The sequence below is a fragment of the Sus scrofa genome, chromosome 4, assembly GCF_054392235.1.
Source record: "Sus scrofa isolate SSC_HxYL_T2T_F1_AM1 chromosome 4, Sscrofa_HxYL_maternal_Yorkshire_Landrace_v2.0, whole genome shotgun sequence".
Classification (NCBI taxonomy): domain Eukaryota; kingdom Metazoa; phylum Chordata; class Mammalia; order Artiodactyla; family Suidae; genus Sus; species Sus scrofa.
Window position 1 is genome coordinate 75,244,744 of NC_139386.1, and position 19,331 is coordinate 75,264,074.

General features: G+C 36.3%; 1 protein-coding gene across 12 annotated transcripts in view; it reads right to left on the reverse strand.

Moving 5' to 3' along the window:
- Window positions 1–19,331, reverse strand: part of YTHDF3 (YTH N6-methyladenosine RNA binding protein F3) — a 41,623-nt gene that overhangs the window by 16,892 nt on the left and 5,400 nt on the right. For all 12 annotated transcript variants that reach the window (XM_021089299.2, XM_021089303.2, XM_085022294.1 and 9 more), the window contains 2 exons: window positions 18,241–18,326; window positions 6,189–7,787 (listed from right to left, as the gene is read on the reverse strand). In XM_021089299.2, coding sequence (XP_020944958.1) covers window positions 6,189–7,769 — 1,581 coding nt within the window. In that variant the 5' untranslated portion in view covers window positions 7,770–7,787; window positions 18,241–18,326. The remainder of the gene's footprint in view (window positions 1–6,188; window positions 7,788–18,240; window positions 18,327–19,331) is intronic.

Genomic DNA, 19,331 nt, shown 5'->3' on the forward strand with positions numbered 1-19,331 from the left:
AAAACTAAATGTTAAATTTTAAACTACAAAACTTCTATTAAAAAGTATACGAAAAAAAAAATCTCCCCAGATGTGGGAAAGGCAAAGATTTCAAGTCAAGTTAGTACAAGCCTTCTAAAATTGTCCTGATTATTCAAAATTGTTGTGGCCATTCTAATCTTAGCCTGACTCTTACACACACACACACACAAAATTATCAAGAAAAAAAGAAAAAGGCTCAAAGGACACTGTAGACAAACTGACAATATCACAAAGAGAATATCCTTACTCTTAGGAAACATACACACCATACTTTGCAAGTGTAAAGCGCCATGATAAATGAAATGTACTTTCAAATTGCTCAAAGAAACATAAAGCAAACATTTTTCTGCTGATGGACATTTGAGTTCCCTGTTTTTTACAATTATCAACTATGCTCCGCTTACATTCTTATATGTGTTCTGGGGTATGTGGGAAGTTTCTTTTATGTATATATCCTGGAGAAGAACTGCTGAATTATAAATAAGATACTGAAATGTTCAGCTTTGTAAGAAAATGCAAAACTACCTGCCCAACTGATAACTTTGGTAATTTAATGCTCTCATATGTAATTGTGTAAGTTTTTTTTGATATCTGTCTCTCCAATGCTTGATATTATCAAATTTCTTAATTTTGCCAAATGAGTGGATATAAAACACTTTCTCGTTACAGTATTGGTGTGTATTTCCTGAATTATTAAAACTGAATATTTGATATATTTATTAGCTATATATGTTTCCTCTCCCACCATCCATATCTTTTGCCCATTTTCCCATTGATTTTTTTTTTTTTTTTTCTTTTGAGGGCTGCACCCATAGCATATGGAGGTTCTCAGACTTAGGGGTATAATCGGAGCTGTTGCTGCCGACCTACACCAGAGCCCCAGCAACGCCAGATCCGAGCCACGTCTGCCACCTACACCACAGCTCACGGCAACACCGGATCCTCAACTCACTGAGCAAGGCCAGGGATTGAACCCGTAACCTCATGGTTCCTAGTCGGATTTGCTTCCACTGCGCCACAACAGGAACTCCTGGTTTAGTTATTTTTTTCTTAAACTGGACTCATAGGAATTCTTTATATATTCTTGGTAACTGTCTTTGATCGGTTATGTTCAAATTTCTCCTAGTTTCTAACATATTTTTCTTTAAAACTTAATCTTTTTTTTTTTTTTTCCTTTTTCTTTAGGGCTGCACTTGCTGCATATGGGAAGTCCCCAGGCTAGGGGATGAATCAGAGCTGCAGCTGCCGGCCTACACCACAGCCACATCAACGAAAGATCCAAGCTGCATCTGCAACCTACACCTCAGCTCAAGGCAATCTGCATCCTTAACCCACTGAATGAGGCCAGGGATTGAACCTGCGTCCTCATGGATACTAGTCATGTTCATTACCACTGAGCCACAATAGAACTCCCTAAGACATCTTCTGATGAGCAGATTTTAATCTAGGCAAATTTTATCAATCTTTTATAAATAGTGCCATTTTGTACCTTATTTAAGAAACCCTACTTTACCCAAATTTTGAGGAACTGCAGCTGAATACAAGACACATGGGGTCTTATTAAAAAAACGCTAAATAATGATTTGCAACTTCTTTTATTTAAAAAAGAAAAAAGGTATAACAAATAATGAGTAAAGGAAATCCTAGCAAAACCCACTAATTTGTCCTTTATGATGGCGACAAGGAGGAACCCAGAATAGACAGGGAGCATATCCTTCATCACTGCAATGCCAAGAGTATTTAAAAGCAATTTTGCTGAAAAGCCACAAGCATGTATAAGAGAAAAATCTATAAATGAACATATACAAATTCTGCCTGGATAAGAAGTTAAGAGCACCAGGAAGAAAACACAAGGACACATGATATCCCAGGCTATTAAGCAGAAGAAAGTTTCCTGACATGATGGTTTCAAACTCAAAGCAAAGACAAACTTCAGCTACAAACATGTCATTGCACTGGCCATCTCTTCTTACCCTTCACAGGGCACTGAATCGCTTAACTGAATCACTTAATTCACTTACATCATCCCTTTCCCATCTCCACATCTGCAACGGAAAGAGAATATGCTACTAACACTACGCATTAAGCACAACACAAAAACAAACCTATCTGGGGGGCAAATACCTGTCACTGGACGATTCTCTGCCTGGTTTAATGACGACAAAAAAAAAAAAAAAGGCCATCATGAGTCTTATCGTATCTTTCCACAAAAAAAGGATACTAACAAAACTATAATGAGTCCAGATAGACATGGAGGAAAGACAAAATACAAAGGGGATAGAAAAAGATAGTTGGGAGGGGATGATAAGACTATACTGTATCCTGATAATGGTGCTAACACAAATCTAGAAATATATTAAAATTCAGAAGACTGTACACTCCAAAAAAGTGGCATTCACTGCATGATTTAAACAAAAAACTTTAAAGGATGTATGTATACATATATTTATAGGAGTTTTATTTACATTCGCCAAATGTGGAAGCAACGACCACATGTCCTTCAAAGAATGAATGGTTAACAAACTATGGCAAATCCATACAATGGAATGATACTCAGTAACTAAAATGAAGAAAGAACTGATATGTAACACAACATAGGTAAATTACAAAGATCTCATTCTGAGTAAAAGACTCTGGTGTTAAAAGATCACACATATAATTTCATTTGTGAAATTACAGAAAATGCCTTTTAGAGACAGAACAGAAGGGGGAGAGGAGTGCTTGACTAGAAAGAGGCAGCAAAAGGTAATTTACAATTTTACTGTATTAAAAGTTAAAAATTACTTTTAAATAAAAATAATTAAGAGAAGTTAAAAAATGGAGTTCCCATTGTGGATCAGTGGTAACAAACATGACTAGTATCCATGAAGATACGGGTTTGGCTTTGTTCAGTGGGTTAAGGATCTGGTATTGCCGTGAGCTGTGATAGAGGCCGAAGATGCAGCTCAGACCCCCCAATGCTGTGGCTATGATGTAGCCCAGCTGCTGTAACTCCCATTAGACCCCTAGCCTGGGAACTTCCCATATGCCCCGGCTGTGGCCTTAAAAAGCAAAAACATATAAATAAATAAATAAAGTAAAAGAAATTAAAAAGGATATCGAAGAGGAAGAAGTTTCTAAAAATGACAATTAAAGGAAGTAGAAATAAGCTTTATTTTTTTTTGGTCTTTTTTTTTTTTTTTGCTATTTCTAGGGCTGCTCCCGCGGCATATGGAGGTTCCCAGGCTAGGGGTCAAATCGGAGCTGTAGCCACTGGCCTACGCCAGAGCCACAGCAACGCAGGATCCGAGCCGCGTCTGCAACCTACACCACAGCTCACGGCAACGCCGGATCGTTAACCCACTGAGCAAGGGCAGGGACCAAACCCGCAACCTCATGGTTCCTAGTCGGATTCGTTAACCACTGCACCACGACGGGAACTCCAAAATAAGCTTTAAATAGTCATCTCTGTGCTCAATAAAATCAAGGTGGACTCTGGATCAAGGGATTCAGGTAAGAAAACACAGCTATAACAAGGGAGCTAGATCTGATAATGTAAGCAAACTAAACTGTCACTAAAGAACATAAAACCTCACAAATCACAGAATCAACACAAAGTAAATCAAATTCAATGACAAATTCAAATTTGAGAAATTTTCCAAATGCAAAGAAAAATAAAGTACTGGCTCTCAAGGACAAAGATTCAAGTTATTTTTGACCTTACTAGAAAAAAAGAGAAAAAGAAAAACTTGGCCTATAGATGAAGGAATAAGGAAAATTATGAGACCCATATTGTACACATTCCACATACATTTTCATTTGCAAGAATAAATTTTGTTACACAGACAGAAACAGTTATTTCCAAAGAAAGAATATTTAGGCTGGCCTCAGACTTCTCCATAATATAAAACTATAAATAACATACTATAAATAGAAAACTATAAAGCAAAGCCTGAATGAAAAGACCGTGACCTAGAATTTCTATATCTAGATAAAATTTGTTCACATGTCATGGCCAAAGAAAGGCATTTTTTGGATCTAGAAGCACTTAAAAAGAGATGATGGTAATAAAACAATTTAGGTTCAAAATAAAAATGTCAAAAGCAAGTTTAGACATAAAAAGACTGGCAGTAAGTCATAAAACAATTTAAGTGTAAAATTTTTAAATTTAAAAATATAAAATTTGGAGTTCCTTTGTGGCATAGTGGGTTAAGAATCTAGGTCTCTGCTGTGACGTGACTGTGGGTTTGATCCCAGGCAGGCCTGGTAATTTATGCCATGAGTAAGGCACACACACACACATGTAAAGTTTAAGTCATCATATGTATAACTACAAAACAACACATAATTGTCCTAGGTAATTCCAGAGATAATTATATAATAAAGAATAAAGCTAGGATAAATTTTCAGATTGGGTAGAGAAGAAATGTCAAAGACATACAAGAGTGACTTCTGCGGTGGGAGGAAAAAAAGCTGATATGTTATTTCATTGCCATTCCTCTTTGCTCTCAGTAATCTCATCTCACTTTCATGGAATCAATTTTTTAAAAATAAAAGGCTCCCAAATCAGACTCCCACATTTAACTGCCTAATCAAAAAGGTTTATTTCACTTTATTTCTCAAAGGCATATTAAAATATCAATCAGCATATCCTAAAATGAAATCTCTGCCCGCACCCCACCTTCCTTACCCCAAATGTTTCTTCTATCTGTAAAGACGGTCACATTATGAACATTTACTCAACTGCTGAGTTCAAACACTCAGAACCTACCCTTGATCCCTCTTTACCCCTCACTTCCCACATTTAACCCGGAGAAAATTCAATTCAGTACTCCATTTAAAAGGATGAGCAGGCCTTTAACAGCAGTCATTTGTGTTATTCCAAAGCAAAACTGCTAACAATTCAGTGCAGCAGTCACCAGCACCAGAATAACCCAAGGCGCTGGTACACCACCAGGTCTTTTTCAGATATATCAGATTTTTCCCAGAATGGGTCTCAAGATGCTGCATTTTCAGGAAGCACCCTAACTGATTACTGATGTTTTCTATACAGATAAAGTTGACCTGCTTTATCTTAATTTCCAGGTGGAAGCTTTCCGTAGTAACTAACATAGTTTACTGGAGAAGTTTCTAATTTTAGCCCTGCTTCATTTGAAATTTAAATGTATTGTCAATGGAAAAACCTGCTAGTTGCCCACTCCATTCATTCTCTTTTCCTCCCAAAAATAAGACCAGGCAATTTATTTTTGTAATTTGGAATAAAAAACATTCCTCAGCCTGAACTCCTCTGAGTGCTCTGTCACCAAATCCTGGCCAATCTGATCCAAGTATAAATAGTGTATAACTTCAGGGTAAATCTCGCTTAAGAGTCTCACAGAGGGTAAATAACAACTAGAAATCAAATTGTGCACAGTCTAAATCTAAGGCCCACATCTTCTCAACTCTTAGTTGCTTCCCCAAAGTCAAATCCTTACTATATTTTGTACAAGTGCTTTAAATGTACAAATTATAAAAATGTCTCAGGGGAGAATCTATTTTATTTCTCCTAAGTACAAAATAAAAAATATTCAAATATTTATTTAAAAGCTGTCTCAAACTCCAACACACTTCCCCATAAAATCAGTGTTTAAGATTAGTGATTAGAATCCCTAGCCAGTTCTTGGAGTTCCCTTTGTGGTGCAGCAGAAACAAATCCGACTAGTAACCATGAGGTTGCAGGTTTGATCCCTGGCCCTGGTCAGTGGGTTAAGAATCCAGCGTTGCTGTGAGCTGTGGCTAGGTCGGCAGCTACAGCTCTGATTCCACCTCTAGCCAGGGAACCTCCATATGCCACGGGTGTGGCCCTAAAAAGCAAAAAGAAAAAAGAATCCTTAGCCAGTCCTTAGGCCTGCTTAATTACAAGTGCAGAACTCACAGAGCTTTGAGGAACAGGATTCAAAGACCTTCATCATCTGAGATGTATAAAGATTAGGGAGGAAGCAAATTCAGAGTAAGGGAATTTACTTCCTTGGGAAGGCATCTGAGGTCTTCAAGGGTATAGAGAGGTTTTTTTTAATCACAAGTGGCTGGTTTCCTCAGAGTAAAGTTCTTAAACTCAGAATGTAGTATTAAAAAGCATTAAAGAACATTCATCCATTTACACCACCCCAATAAAAAGACCTTACCCACAAAAAGTTCTGTACTCTTACCCTACGCATGGCTTCCTCCTCTTCTTGACGCTTTTCATAATGTGCAAAGTCATCAAAGATTGAGGTGGTATGCTTGAAAGTAGCAATTATTTTAAGCACTTGCTTAGCTTTTTCTAGGGGTACCTCTTGAGTGTCCCTTGAATTGGTAACTGGTTTGTTGTCATTATTTTCTAAGCGAATATGCCGCAATTGGTTATTGGGAACATCTTTGACAAAGATCCATTTAACTTCAAATTTGCCCTTCCACTTATCCTGAGACCAGACACCAGCATATGCATTATAGTCCACAACAGACTTCATCTCAGCCACTCCACAAAAATGTCCACTGCCATTCACACTGAAGAGCAAATAGAGTGGGCCTTTCCCATTCAGGGAACGGTAAGCTGCATCCAAACGCTTATTACCATGCTCAGTACTACACCAGATAGAGTACTTAATGGAACGGTGTATGTCATCCTCAGAATAGCTTTTGATTATAAACACACGTCCGTTCTTCAGGTTCCAGTCAAAGTCTTTGGGATTATAGTTGTTTATGGCCTTTAGCTTTTCCAGCACTGGATGCACTTCTACACTTGAAGGCGAAGCGCTGACAGGAACAACACCTAAACCAAAGTTTTCACCGCCCGCTCCATTGTTCTGGTTGAAGCCAGCCCCCCTGTTCCGAGGAGCTACCCAGCGATTCTGCAGCTGCTGCTGTTGAGGCTGCACTTGATGAGGCTGGGCCTGGGGCTGAGGTCCTTGTTGCTGCTGTGGTTGTGGTGGCTGAGGCTGCTGTTGAGGCAGTTGGCTTTGCACCAATGGTGGTGGCTGAATTAATGGCTGAGGCTGCTGGATTATAGTTTGAGGAGGCAGAACTGGTTGGGTTGGTGGAGCCTTTACCACTGACCCCTTTTCATCCCAAGTTCCAATATTCATGTTGTGTTTTATAGGAGGTGGTGGCACAGCAGAACCCCCAATTCCCACATTGCCCTTGGGTTTAAGTTTCGGTTGAGGTTTGGCAGGCTTTCTGGCAATGGCAGCCCAGGAGGTCGGTTTAGGCGCTGCACTGCTAACTGGGGGCACACTATTGGTTGCAATGCTAGTCATACCACTGCTGCTCAAAGCTGTTCCTACAGTTTTTGTCACTGCAGCTGTCAGGTCACCACCAATTTTCAGTCCAGTCATGCCTTGCTCAATACTGCTAATGCCAGGCACCTTACTCAAAGTATCATTGCCAAATCCAGCCTGTCCATCAGTAATAGCTCTCCCAAGAGAACTAGGTGGATAGCCGTAACTGCTACTATAAGCAGAACTTTGTGTTGATTGTCCCTGAGATCCACTTGTCCCCCATGTAGAGAAATCAGCATTACCAGGAAAAAAGTTAAATCCATGTTGACCAAGAAATGGAGGGGTATTTCCTAATGCCCCAGGCTGACTAAACACACCATCTGGTATATAATGATGCTCTCCATTACTCATTTGTCCATAGGTTGTCAGGTATGGCATAGGTTGGTCTCCAGCCGTGGACCATGCTGCTTCCCCAAGAGAATATGGAAATCCAATCGATGGAGCATAGTAACTAGGCATGTACGGATCTGACATTGGTGGATAGCTGTTATTCTGCAAAACAAAAGATCATAATCAAGAGCGAAATTGTCCTCTGAAAAATGGAGGATGAAAAACATCTCAAAGATTAAAATCAAATAGTTTTAAAGAAATGGAAGACAGATGTACCTGTTCCAGATAGATAAAATTAAAATCTCAAACCTTCAAATCCAATTTTATCAATAGAAAAATTTACTGGACTGTTTTTAATATGTTATAAAACTGAAGGTTTTTTTGGGGGGAGGGGATATGGGGATTATTTCTATTTAAGAACCAGATCCTTGGGTACAATTTAAAAATAATTTCTACAAAAAGCTGACTTATAAAACCCTGCAGACACACTGGTTGCTAGATTTTAAGCAATTGATATATATAAAAATTTATATGCAAGGATTAAATAAACCTGGAAACTATGCCAAATAATGGAGAAATTACAATGTATCTCTATGACAGAATCCAGTTCAGCAATTAAATTTTGTACTTTCGTAAAGGAAAAATAAAATGAGGAGTTACCATCATGGCTCAGTGGATTAAGAACCTAACATAGTTTCCATGAGGATGCAGGTTTGATCCCTGGCCTCACTCAGTGGGTTAAGGATCCAGTGCAGCTGTAAGCTACAGCATGGGTCACAGATGCAGCTCAGATCCAGTGTTGCTGTGCAACATGCAGCTGCAGGTTCAATTCTACCCCTACCCTGGGAATTTCCATATTGCACAAGTGGGGCCAGGAAAAAAAAAAGAGAAAAAAAAAATTAAATTGAGAAACACCATGAGAAGGAAAAAAAAAAAAAAACCCTCAAGATTATGCCTACAGCATGATCCAAATTTGTTTTGTTTTGCCTTGCTCATTTTGAAAAAGAAAACAAAATCTGAACTATGGTTTCTTTAACTGCTGGTAACAAGTACCTCTTTATACTCTATTTTTCTAAATTTTACAAAATAAACTCATCACCTTCCTGATCAGAATTTTAATTTACAAAGTGAGTTCCTGCTATTTTTTTTTCCAAAATTACTGTAATTAAATCAGTCCTTATTCTGAATATCAACTAATCATCCATTTAATGATTTGCTAAAAATCAAAGCACTAAATTTTATTAAGGGAAAAAAACTCAAATTTGTTACTAGTCAATGTAAAAACTAAAATATTCTACGGATCTCTTTTGAAAGGTTTCTTATACCAAAAATGTCTGATACAGTTGGTTTTTCATCCATGGATTCAACCAACCACAGATCAAGAATATGCAGGAAGAAAAATTTCCATAAAGTCCTAAAACGCAAAGCTTGAATTTGCCACACTGGCAGCTATTTACATGACACTTACACTGTATTTTGTATTACCAGTAAGCTAGAGGTGATCTGAAGCATACAGGAGGATGTTCGAAGTTATATGAAAATACTATGACATTTTATAAAAGGGACTTGAGCATCCTTGGATTTTGGTATCAGCAGGGATCCTGGAACCAAGCCCCCAATCAAGGTCACCAAGAGACAAATTAATAGACTTTCATTCTTTGATTCAGGTGTGATTTTTAAAGTCTTGGACAGAGCTTTAGAATTTGTAAAATTAAGCAAGCTGTGAAAATTAAGCTAATATCTAGCCAGGACAACTTGTTTTCCCCTCACAGGGGTCAATTCTATTCAATTGATTTATACAGACATTCTAAGTTCCCTGAGCAAAGTGGAAAACGCAAAGGAGCAAATCAAATCTGGCGGGGGGGGGGGGGGGGGGGGGCTGTTACTCTCTTGGGACCATTTTGCCATGCTCTCCCACTCAGGAAAGTATATCAATCTAAATGTGCGACAATTATATCATAGATACTACCTGGAATTCATTTTTTAAGACCTATCACTGAAAACTAAGACGCATTACTATTAAGTTATTTGTGACATACTTCACATGTCCAAAGTCTATGAGAAAGCTAATTTAATATTCTGTATTTTGAAAGGATTCTGATGTAATTAAATGAAAATAATAACTTAAGAAAATCAATTAGAAGTTGCATTTAAATTATTTATAATAGTTACCAAGCATTTCACTTGAACTTAAAAAACTGTCACTTAGCACTATTTTAAGAAAAAATGACTTTTTTTTTTGTCTTTTTGCCATTTCTTGGACTGCTCCCGCGGCATATGGAGGTTCCCAGGCTAGGGGTCGAAATGGAGATGTAGCTGCCAGCCTACGCCAGAGCCACAGCAACGTGGGATCCGAGCAGCGTCTGCGACCTACACCACAGCTCACGGCAACGCCGTGAGCAAGGGCAGGGATCGAACCCGCAACCTCAAGGTTCCTAGTTGGATTCGTTAACCACTGTGCCACGACGGGAACTCCAAGAAAAAATGACTTTAAATACACTTGATATTAAGTATATTTTACTGTAGTCAAAGCTGTAAATACATGTTTCAGCTATTCACTAATTTAGTTGAACATGTTTTTTAACTATACTGGGTAATTATTAACTACATTTAAAAACACATTCCAAGAATGTTCATGATATCAGCATGAAGGAAATGAAGCATAGTGAAGCTCAAAATCACCAACAGCGGTTTTTAAAAAAAATCTGAAATCAATAATGAGTAAACTTCAGTAACTATGGATACACACACTCTCTCTTATAATTTGACCACTAAAGTATCTGTTGAAAGTAAAAGTATTTATAGTACTTCATACTGAACTCACAATAAAACTTTAAACTTCAGCCAATATAAATAACATATATAATCAAGATTTTTTTAAATTGTCTTTTTTTAAAGTTATTAAAGGTTTCCTTTTATAACTCTATCATTTCTTTTAAACAAACACTGAATGCCTTCATGTGTAAAAATTACTAATATATTTATTCTAAAAGAAAACCTACAGTTAAAGATGCCTAGCACAGGGAAGTGAATAAATTCCACACGAAGGAAGAATAAGAGAGGAGAGCTAAGCTGAACTTGGAGGTAATCCATTTCAAAGTTTTAATTTAGAATGCTGGTATTGAAATCTGGACTCAGTAAGTCCTTACCTGGATGTGGGAGTGGAAAAACAGACAAGGTGGAAAATTTTTAACTTCATTCTTCCTGATATCCTATGCAAAATTTCACTCAGAACTTATGTTGAATAATCTTATTTCACCCCCACAAGCGCTGAATTTTGCACAATTACATCGAATTCCTAAATTGTCTATTACCCATCTCATAATTCAGGGATTAGCAAACTAAACAGCCAGAGAGTAAATATTTTAAGCTTTACAAGCCAAATAGTCTCTGGTTCCAGTCAAATATTCATCTTCTTTTTTGGGGGGGGCCACACCTGAGGCATACAGATGGAAGTTCCCAAGCTAGGGGATGAATCAGAGCTGAAGCCACTGGCCTATGCCGCAGCCAACAGCAGATCCAAGCTGTGTCTGTGACCTACAGAACATCACCAGCTCCTTGATCCTCAACCCACTGAGCAAGGCCAGGGATCTAACCTTCGTCCTCATGGATGCTAGGTAATTTTCCACTGAGCCATGATGGGAACTCCCATCTTTTTTTAAAAAAAACAACCTTTTAAAAAGCTGTTAGCTATGTAAAGTATAGCTATATAGCTAAACTTAAAATAAAAAAAAATTTTAATATAAATAAACTATAATTAATTTAAAAAATAGTTCTAAAAAGCTGCTAGCTCAAGGGTTTCCTCAAAGAAAATAGGGCATAAGACTGGATTTGGTCTCTGGGTCACAATCTATCAACCTGGTCTGAACTGATTATCTAACCTATATTGATTGCTTAAAAAAAAAAAAAAAAAAAAGCCCCCCAACCTATATTATTAAATTAGTGGGTAACAAATTTTTGCTAATTCTGTCACTTCTGGGGCTGGCTGGAACAGGTCCAAATCCTTTAGGGTATGGGGCTTTTATTAGATATCTTTTCAATTATTTTTTAAAATCATGACTTTTACTACTTCAACCCTAAATTAGTGATTTTTGTCAAAATAATGAGTTTAAATTACTTTAAAATGTGCTCCATTAATCCCAACTGTCTTATTTTATTTTTGGTCTTTTTTAGGGCCGCACCTGTGGCATATGGAGGTTCCCAGGCCAGGGGTCTAATCAGAGCTACAGCTTCTGGCCTACACCACAGCCACAGCAACATAGGATCTGAGCTGCGTAAGCGGCCTACACTTCAGCTCATGGCAACGCTGGATCCTTAGATAGAATCCGAGTGAGACCAGGGATAGAATTCGAGTCCTCCTGGTTCCTAGTCAGATTCATTAACAGCTGAGCCAGGACTAGAACTCCCGAATCAGCAAAGCTTTATCACTGGAAATAATTTAAAATACATTTTGCTTAATATAAGATAAAATTTTGTTTGCTAGCTAAATTGAATATCAATTAAAGGAATATACTTTGGGTAATGAATGGGAACAAAATTTCCACCTACTAATGATGGAAAATAATATCTCAAAACTTCCTTTCAAAAAAAAACAAAAAAAAACAAAAACAGAGCTTCTGTTGTGGCGCAGCAGAAACAAAGCCAACTAGGAACCAGGAGGTTTCAGGTTCAATCCCTGGCCTCACTCAGTGGGTTAAGGATCAGGCATTGCTGTGAGTTGTAGTGTAGGTCCCAGACGCAGCTCAGATCCCATGTTGCTGTGGCTGTGGTATAGGCTGGCAGCTATGGCTCCGACTGGACTCCTAGCCTGGGAACCTCCAAATGCTTCTGGTGCGGTCATAAAAAGACAAACAAAACAAAACAAAAAAACCCCAAAACTTCCTTTCACCTTTTACTTCAAACCTTGTACAACGAGACATAATCAATTTAATAGTTTATGTCCAAATAACCACTTTAAAATAGTTTATTCACAGTTCCGAAACTGGGCAGTAATAGTGAGGTTTTATTCTGTTGTTCAAAGACAGATGAACTTTAAACTGATGTGAAATGTTTGGTATCTCCCTTTTACTCAAAGGATTGTAAAGGAAAAAAACAATATGTACACATAAATATCAATATAATAACCAATGGATAAGATTAAACACATTTATAAGAAGAGATCCACAAACTTTTTACCCAGAGCATAAAGTTAGAAACACAACCTGGAAAGAGGCCATTTAATGAATGTAAGGCGGAAATGGAGGCATAAGATATCTAAATTCTAATCCTAGCCCAGTACTTATCAGTATGTGAACCCATTATTAAGTTACTTTAACTCTGAATTTTCTCAAATATTAAAATAAAGATAAAGCACCTAGGACACTTTAAACATTCAATCAGCAAGTTATATTTATTAATACGATTTAACTTGCCTCTTAAAAATGTAAATTTAAAATGTAAATTAATCACCAAGCACACCATATGATTTCATTCAAACCTAGTTCAGATCTTAAGAGTCGTCATATGATGTAGTAACTGTAGCAGTCAAGGATATGGACTCAATTCTGAACTCTTCTACTTTCTATGCCAGTGATCATTAGATCATTTAATTTATCTAACTGATCATTTAATTTCTCTAACCTTTGTTGGTGAAATGGGATACCTGCTGCTCTAATCAATCACAGATTTTTAAAAATCTATGTTAGTTGCAAAATGCTAAAGAAGTCTTTTTAAATTTGAAAACTAAATTATAGAAAAGATTAAAAATTCTTCCTTAGAATTACAAATTCCTTTATAATTATTTCTTGCCTTTGTGATGTAGGTCAATTGTTTTTCTATTATCTCAAAGAAAACTTGAACAACGGTTAAGAAAAAAATTCACGATTAACTGTTCTGACCTAAGGGCATTTTAAGACAACTCTACAGCTTAACAGTCTTTCAGTTATAGTTAACTTAATACCCTTTTTATTCCCCTAGTCTTTTTAGGGCCAAATCCGAGGCATATGGAGGTTCCCAGGCCAGGGGTCGAATCGAAGCTGTAACCATTGGCCTACACCACAGCCACAGCAATGCCAGATCTGAGCCATGTCTGCTACCTACACCACAACTCATGGCAACACCAGATCTTTGATCCTTAACCCACTGAGCAAGGACAGGGATCAAACCTGCACATCCAAACTTCCAAGAAAGAACACTATACAACGTCTTAAAAGTTCAACAGAAAAGTTAAGGCATTATGCACCAATAAGAGCACTCCTGCACAGAAGATACTGATTTCCATCAAGAACCTGAGGTACTTCAAAGTCCAGAACTGACTTCTGGATTAACAACAAAAACTGAAGTTTAGTACACTTTTTTAAATGTTTCTGTAAATTTTCTTTCTCTTAAAAATACTATACTTTTCAAGAAGTATAACAGATATGTATTTAATCATGTATGTCATAAGAAAAGAATTACACATTACATTCCATTTCATCAACCATACCTCTTCATTCCCTAATTCTAGCAGTTAACCTTACCTATTTATTCAATAAATACCTACTGAGTGCCTACTACCTACAGTGGTAGTAACTAAAGACAAAAAGATGAAGAATGTGATCTCTGACCTGGAGCACTTCACAGGTCTAGTGGGAAAGACATATTTATCCTACAAATTGATAAGTGCTGTTACAGAAGTATGAGCAAAGCAAAATGCAAAACCTGAGTACAAAGAGGAAGAAGCAAGTCACTAGGAAAATCAGAAGACTTCATGAAGTGACAGACCTGGGAGTCTGTGTGTGTGTGGGGGGGGGGGTCATACATATAAATGGAAAGCTGGAGATCATGAAAGAAAATACTCAGAAAATAGTAGGTCCGATTTCCCTGAATAAATTAGATGGATAAAGTTGGCCAGATGAGGCAGGGAGAAATGGGACCATCTTAAGGGCAATCATATAGAATGTATCTACTGTTGTGAAGCTTTGGTAAGTTTTTAACAAATGGCAACACACAAGGACTTTAAGATGACCTACCAACTGCTGAGTGACAAAATAACAAATACCAGTTATAAACTCATTCCAACGGGCAAATATAATGAAAACCTTACCTAAGGGCAGTAATAACAGGGACAGAAAATAACAAAAATCAAAATAGTATTCTACTTTCTTAGTTCTCTAAACCTCTTCTCTGATAAACATGGCTAGAAATTTATTTCCCCATATGCACAAAAAGACAAATTCCCCTAAACATGGCTAGGAATTTATTTCCCCATATGCACAAAAAGACAAATTCAAACTTCATTTTTCTGATTTAGTCTTCAAATTAATTTTTCAATCAATTTAATCATGAGTTCATCCCGAGGTACTACAGAGAACTAATTTTAAGACCTGAAGGACAAAGATTTACTTTTAAAATTACTCTGAAAATTATTCCCGGAGTTTCCATTGTGGCATAGCAGCAGACGAATCTGATTAGGAACCATGAGGTTGAGGGTTCAATCCCTGGCCTCACTCAGTGGATTAAGGATCCGGTGCTGCCGTGAGCTGTGGTGTAGGTCGCAGACACAGCTCAGATCTGGCATTGCTGTGGCTGTGCTATAGGCCAGCAGCTGTAGCTCGGATTAGACCCCTGGCCTGGGAACCTCCATATGCCGCAGGCATGGCCCTAAAAAAGGACAAAAGACGCCCCCCACCAAAAAAATCCCTGGGTTTGATCCTGGTATACAAAACAAATATTAAAAACCTTTCCAGACTAAAAAGTTATTTTTATTATTTATAATACTAAGATAGACAACAGCATTTAATTTTAAAGACATACTATGTACTTAGCTGAAAATTTTTTAATTAAACAATTATTTCAGCTACGTCAGTACAAGAAGCTACAACGACCTACACAACTTTAACTCTACAAATAATTACTTGAGATATCTCACCAATAAATCCAGTTTTCACCAATCTGCTTTAAAAGGTCAATTTGTAGGGAGTTCATGGCTCAGGGGAAACAAGAATCTGACTACCATCAATAAGGACGAAGGTTTGATTGCTGGCCTTGCTCAGTGGGTTAAGGAGTTTAGAGTGGGTGTGGTGTAGACTGGCAGCTACAGCTCTGATTTGACACCTAGCCTGGGAACCTCCATACACTGTGGGTGTGGTCCTAAAGCCAAAAAAAAAAAAAAAAAGGTCAGTTTTTAAAAAATTGTTTTAGCTAGATAATTACAATAAATTTAAATTCTTAAACAACTTACCTTTAAGATTTCAGATAATTTTTCAATTCTGCTCTCCAATAAACCTAGCTTTTAATATTCTATAGTGTTAGTACTCTTTTAAAAGGTAAATACGTATCCTGGTTACAGATAATTATTTTCAGTATTATAAAAAGCTAATTTCTGAAAACCTATTTGTTAGTACTGGCAAGGAGACTGAGGTAAAATACAGTCTTGCCGGTAAGAAACTTTAAGGCTTCTCTTTAAATAGCACATGTATACACGGATTCAAACGTCACCCAGTTAAACAATTAAAGTAATATAAAGCATAAAACCTTCCATTTAAACATCACATTAAAACGAACCTTTAATAGATGTTTTAACCCCAACATAGGGAAATTTTTATGATACAATTCAAAAGTTGGGTTTACTAAGGTAAATGCCCTTACAGTCTTAAAAAATAATGATTTTCCAACACTTTAAGTGAAATCTTAAGCAGAATTCCAACATATAAAACACATAAAAAAGCAAAGCACAGCTCTGGTTGCTGCACAAGTGGGATCCAGGGTCCCCTCCCCAGTTCTCCCCTGGCAGACCTGAAGCATCTCTGAGGAATGCCAAAAAACCAATCTTCTAAGCCCCTGTGACAAATACATTATAAAATATCTGTTACCAAGTAAAACAAGAAGATTCTTACAGGTAGCAATTCTCAAGAATTTATAATCCATTAAAATTTCCTGAAAATAGAGTCTGAACAAATAAGTCAGAAGATAGTCATACTACACCCTTGTCTTAGAAATTCATTTTACATTTTAATACATAAAGTATAAAATCAAGTAGCAAAACACACTTCAATTATTTAGACTAAATAAATTTCCCAAACTTATATCTGACCACAGAGTTTTTTTAGGAGGACATTTATTATACCTCATTATATCAGAAGTTCTCAAAAAAGTTGGAAATGCTGCCATAACAGATGTTAGCTGAGATTACTCTATGGGCTCAAAGAGAATAGGAAAACTGTTTCTTTCAAAACTTGCACTACATTTCACAATAAATAATCTTCCCCTATTTTCCAATGATACATTCTTTCATAACTTGAGGTGGAAAGTAAATTTGTTACTGAGATGATAAAATTAGATTACACAAAAATGAAATGAACTCTCACTTTTAAAAAAGCAGCCAAACTTTCACAGATTTTATCACCCATTTTTATTCTTTCTCATTTATTTACTCCCTCCCAAAGTACACCAGGGATACAGATCACCAAACAGATAGAAGGGGATGGTTAAAAAGAAATAACTGTAGATCAGGTTGAACATAACCATGGCTCTCTGAAGTCCTAAAATAATCATACATTCCACAAACTAGGATCTACTTTCATTCAAATGTTCTCTGCAATTGCAAAGTTTTGCAGCAATATTTGGTTCCTTGTTTTTTTATAAAAGTTAAAAAGGTAAGATTTCAAGACACATCTTTTATGTCTTTTTATAACCAAAACAACAAAACCAGTTTCATTCCAGAATGTTCTCCCTAAAGAAACTGGTTAATAATGAAAGTTTATTTATTTTTTAATTCTAGCAGTAAATTTTAAAATAATTTATTACTTTTTAGTAGTAACATTTTAAAAAATTTTTAATTAATATTTTCTAATTTCTAGTAATATTTTTATTAACAGAATAGATGTAGGAATGGCATTGAGACTAAAGAATACCATTTTTTCGGGCCAAAGTTTAAACCTAAATTATCCCTACATACAAATTCACAAGACTTGTGAAAAACTCCAAGAAGAACCTCAAAAGCCATCAGTTATTTGATTTGATGAAATTCTTCATGCCTACAATATATAAGCAAGTGTGCTTATTATAATGTCTTTCCCCTATTGTTACCAGGTTATATTAACACTCTAATTTTACTAACCTCAAATTTCAGGCACAAACTAGTCCTCTCCCACAAATTTCTAGCTAATAAAACCTTGAAATTTGCTTTGACTATAAAGATATGGCAGCAGCGTTAAACGATTACATTCTTTCAACATTCAAAGAAGAAAATTCTGGAGTTCTCTTGTGGCTCAGTGAGTTAAGGATCTGGCACTGCCACTGCAGCAGCAGGGACATACTGCTCTGGTGGGGACTCAATTCCTGGCCCAGGAACTTCTGTAGGCCACTGGCAGGGCCAGTAAAAAAAAAAAATATATATATATATAATAAAAAATTCTAACTGTAATATATAAAAATAAATTTCACCTTCAAATTTTTATATTTCATAATCTAGCTTCAGCCATCTACAATCCCAAAAGCCTCTGCTGTGCCATAAACCCACAACTGCTATTCACTATTATGCAGGCACACTGGAAAGATTCATGTTATTGTTAGTCTCACTCAATTAAAACACTTATTTAAAAAAATCAATACTAATATAAGTTTAATTTCCTAAATATTGGACTGTCAGACTTACCTGATTTGTCTGGCTACTTAAGTATGGCTCAAAATCATCATCATTTACAGCATCTTTTTGATGAATCGAACCGTTTTGTACTGAAACTAAAAAATATGTTTGTATTAGATATACTGTAATTATGAAACTTGTAAATAATCTAACATTTTCAATATTTTTCAAATCAACTCAGAAAAAGTTATCCTTTTTGTTCTTTTCATTTAAAACTCCCCTTAATTTTAATCTTAATTAATTTTATTTTGGATACAAATAGTTATGTGCCACCAAGTTACATATCTTATAACCATATGTACTCCCAAGGCTACACAAATACAAACTACATATATACCTCTCATTACTAAAAACATGATATAAACACACCAATTTCAACATGTAGTAAGCAAACAGTTAAATTAAAATGTTGGAAGGGCTTGCTAATGCTTTATTTGATTCTAAAACAACCAGTTCAAGTAGTGCTGTTGATAAGATTTCTGACTGTTCTCTACCTTTGTTAAGCCACTGTACTACTTAGTCCCATAAAGGTAAATAAGTAACTTCGTCTCGTAACTACAGTTACAATAATATACTAAATGTCTCCAGTTAAAGAAAGTGGCTACAATTCACCAGAAGCAATATCAAAATAAATTATAAAAATCTAAATAAAAAGGGCCTTAATTCTAAACAAAAACAATGAAGACTTTCACATGAAAGTATAAATAAAACTAAGATACTAAAGATAGCCATGATTACTCTCCCAACACATGAGAAAACTAGTCGGAATAATTTATAATACCATATTTATTTAGAGATCATTTCTATAAATGCTCTGTGTAAAGTTACTCTGGACAACTGTCTTAGAGGGCTTTTGAGCAGACAGACTGGAGGAAAGAAGGTCCTGGGTTTGAATCCCAAGTCCAACATGGAGAAGCTGGATGATCTCTTATTGGTCATTTAGCCTCTCTAACTCTGACTACTTCTCTGTTCAAGGTTATTAATAGTACCTCATCTATTACCTCATCTCATCTGAGTATTCAATGACAGTATTTAATAATCTTGGATACTATTACTACATAAAATTTTACAAGATCCAAACAAGGACTAAGAATTATTTT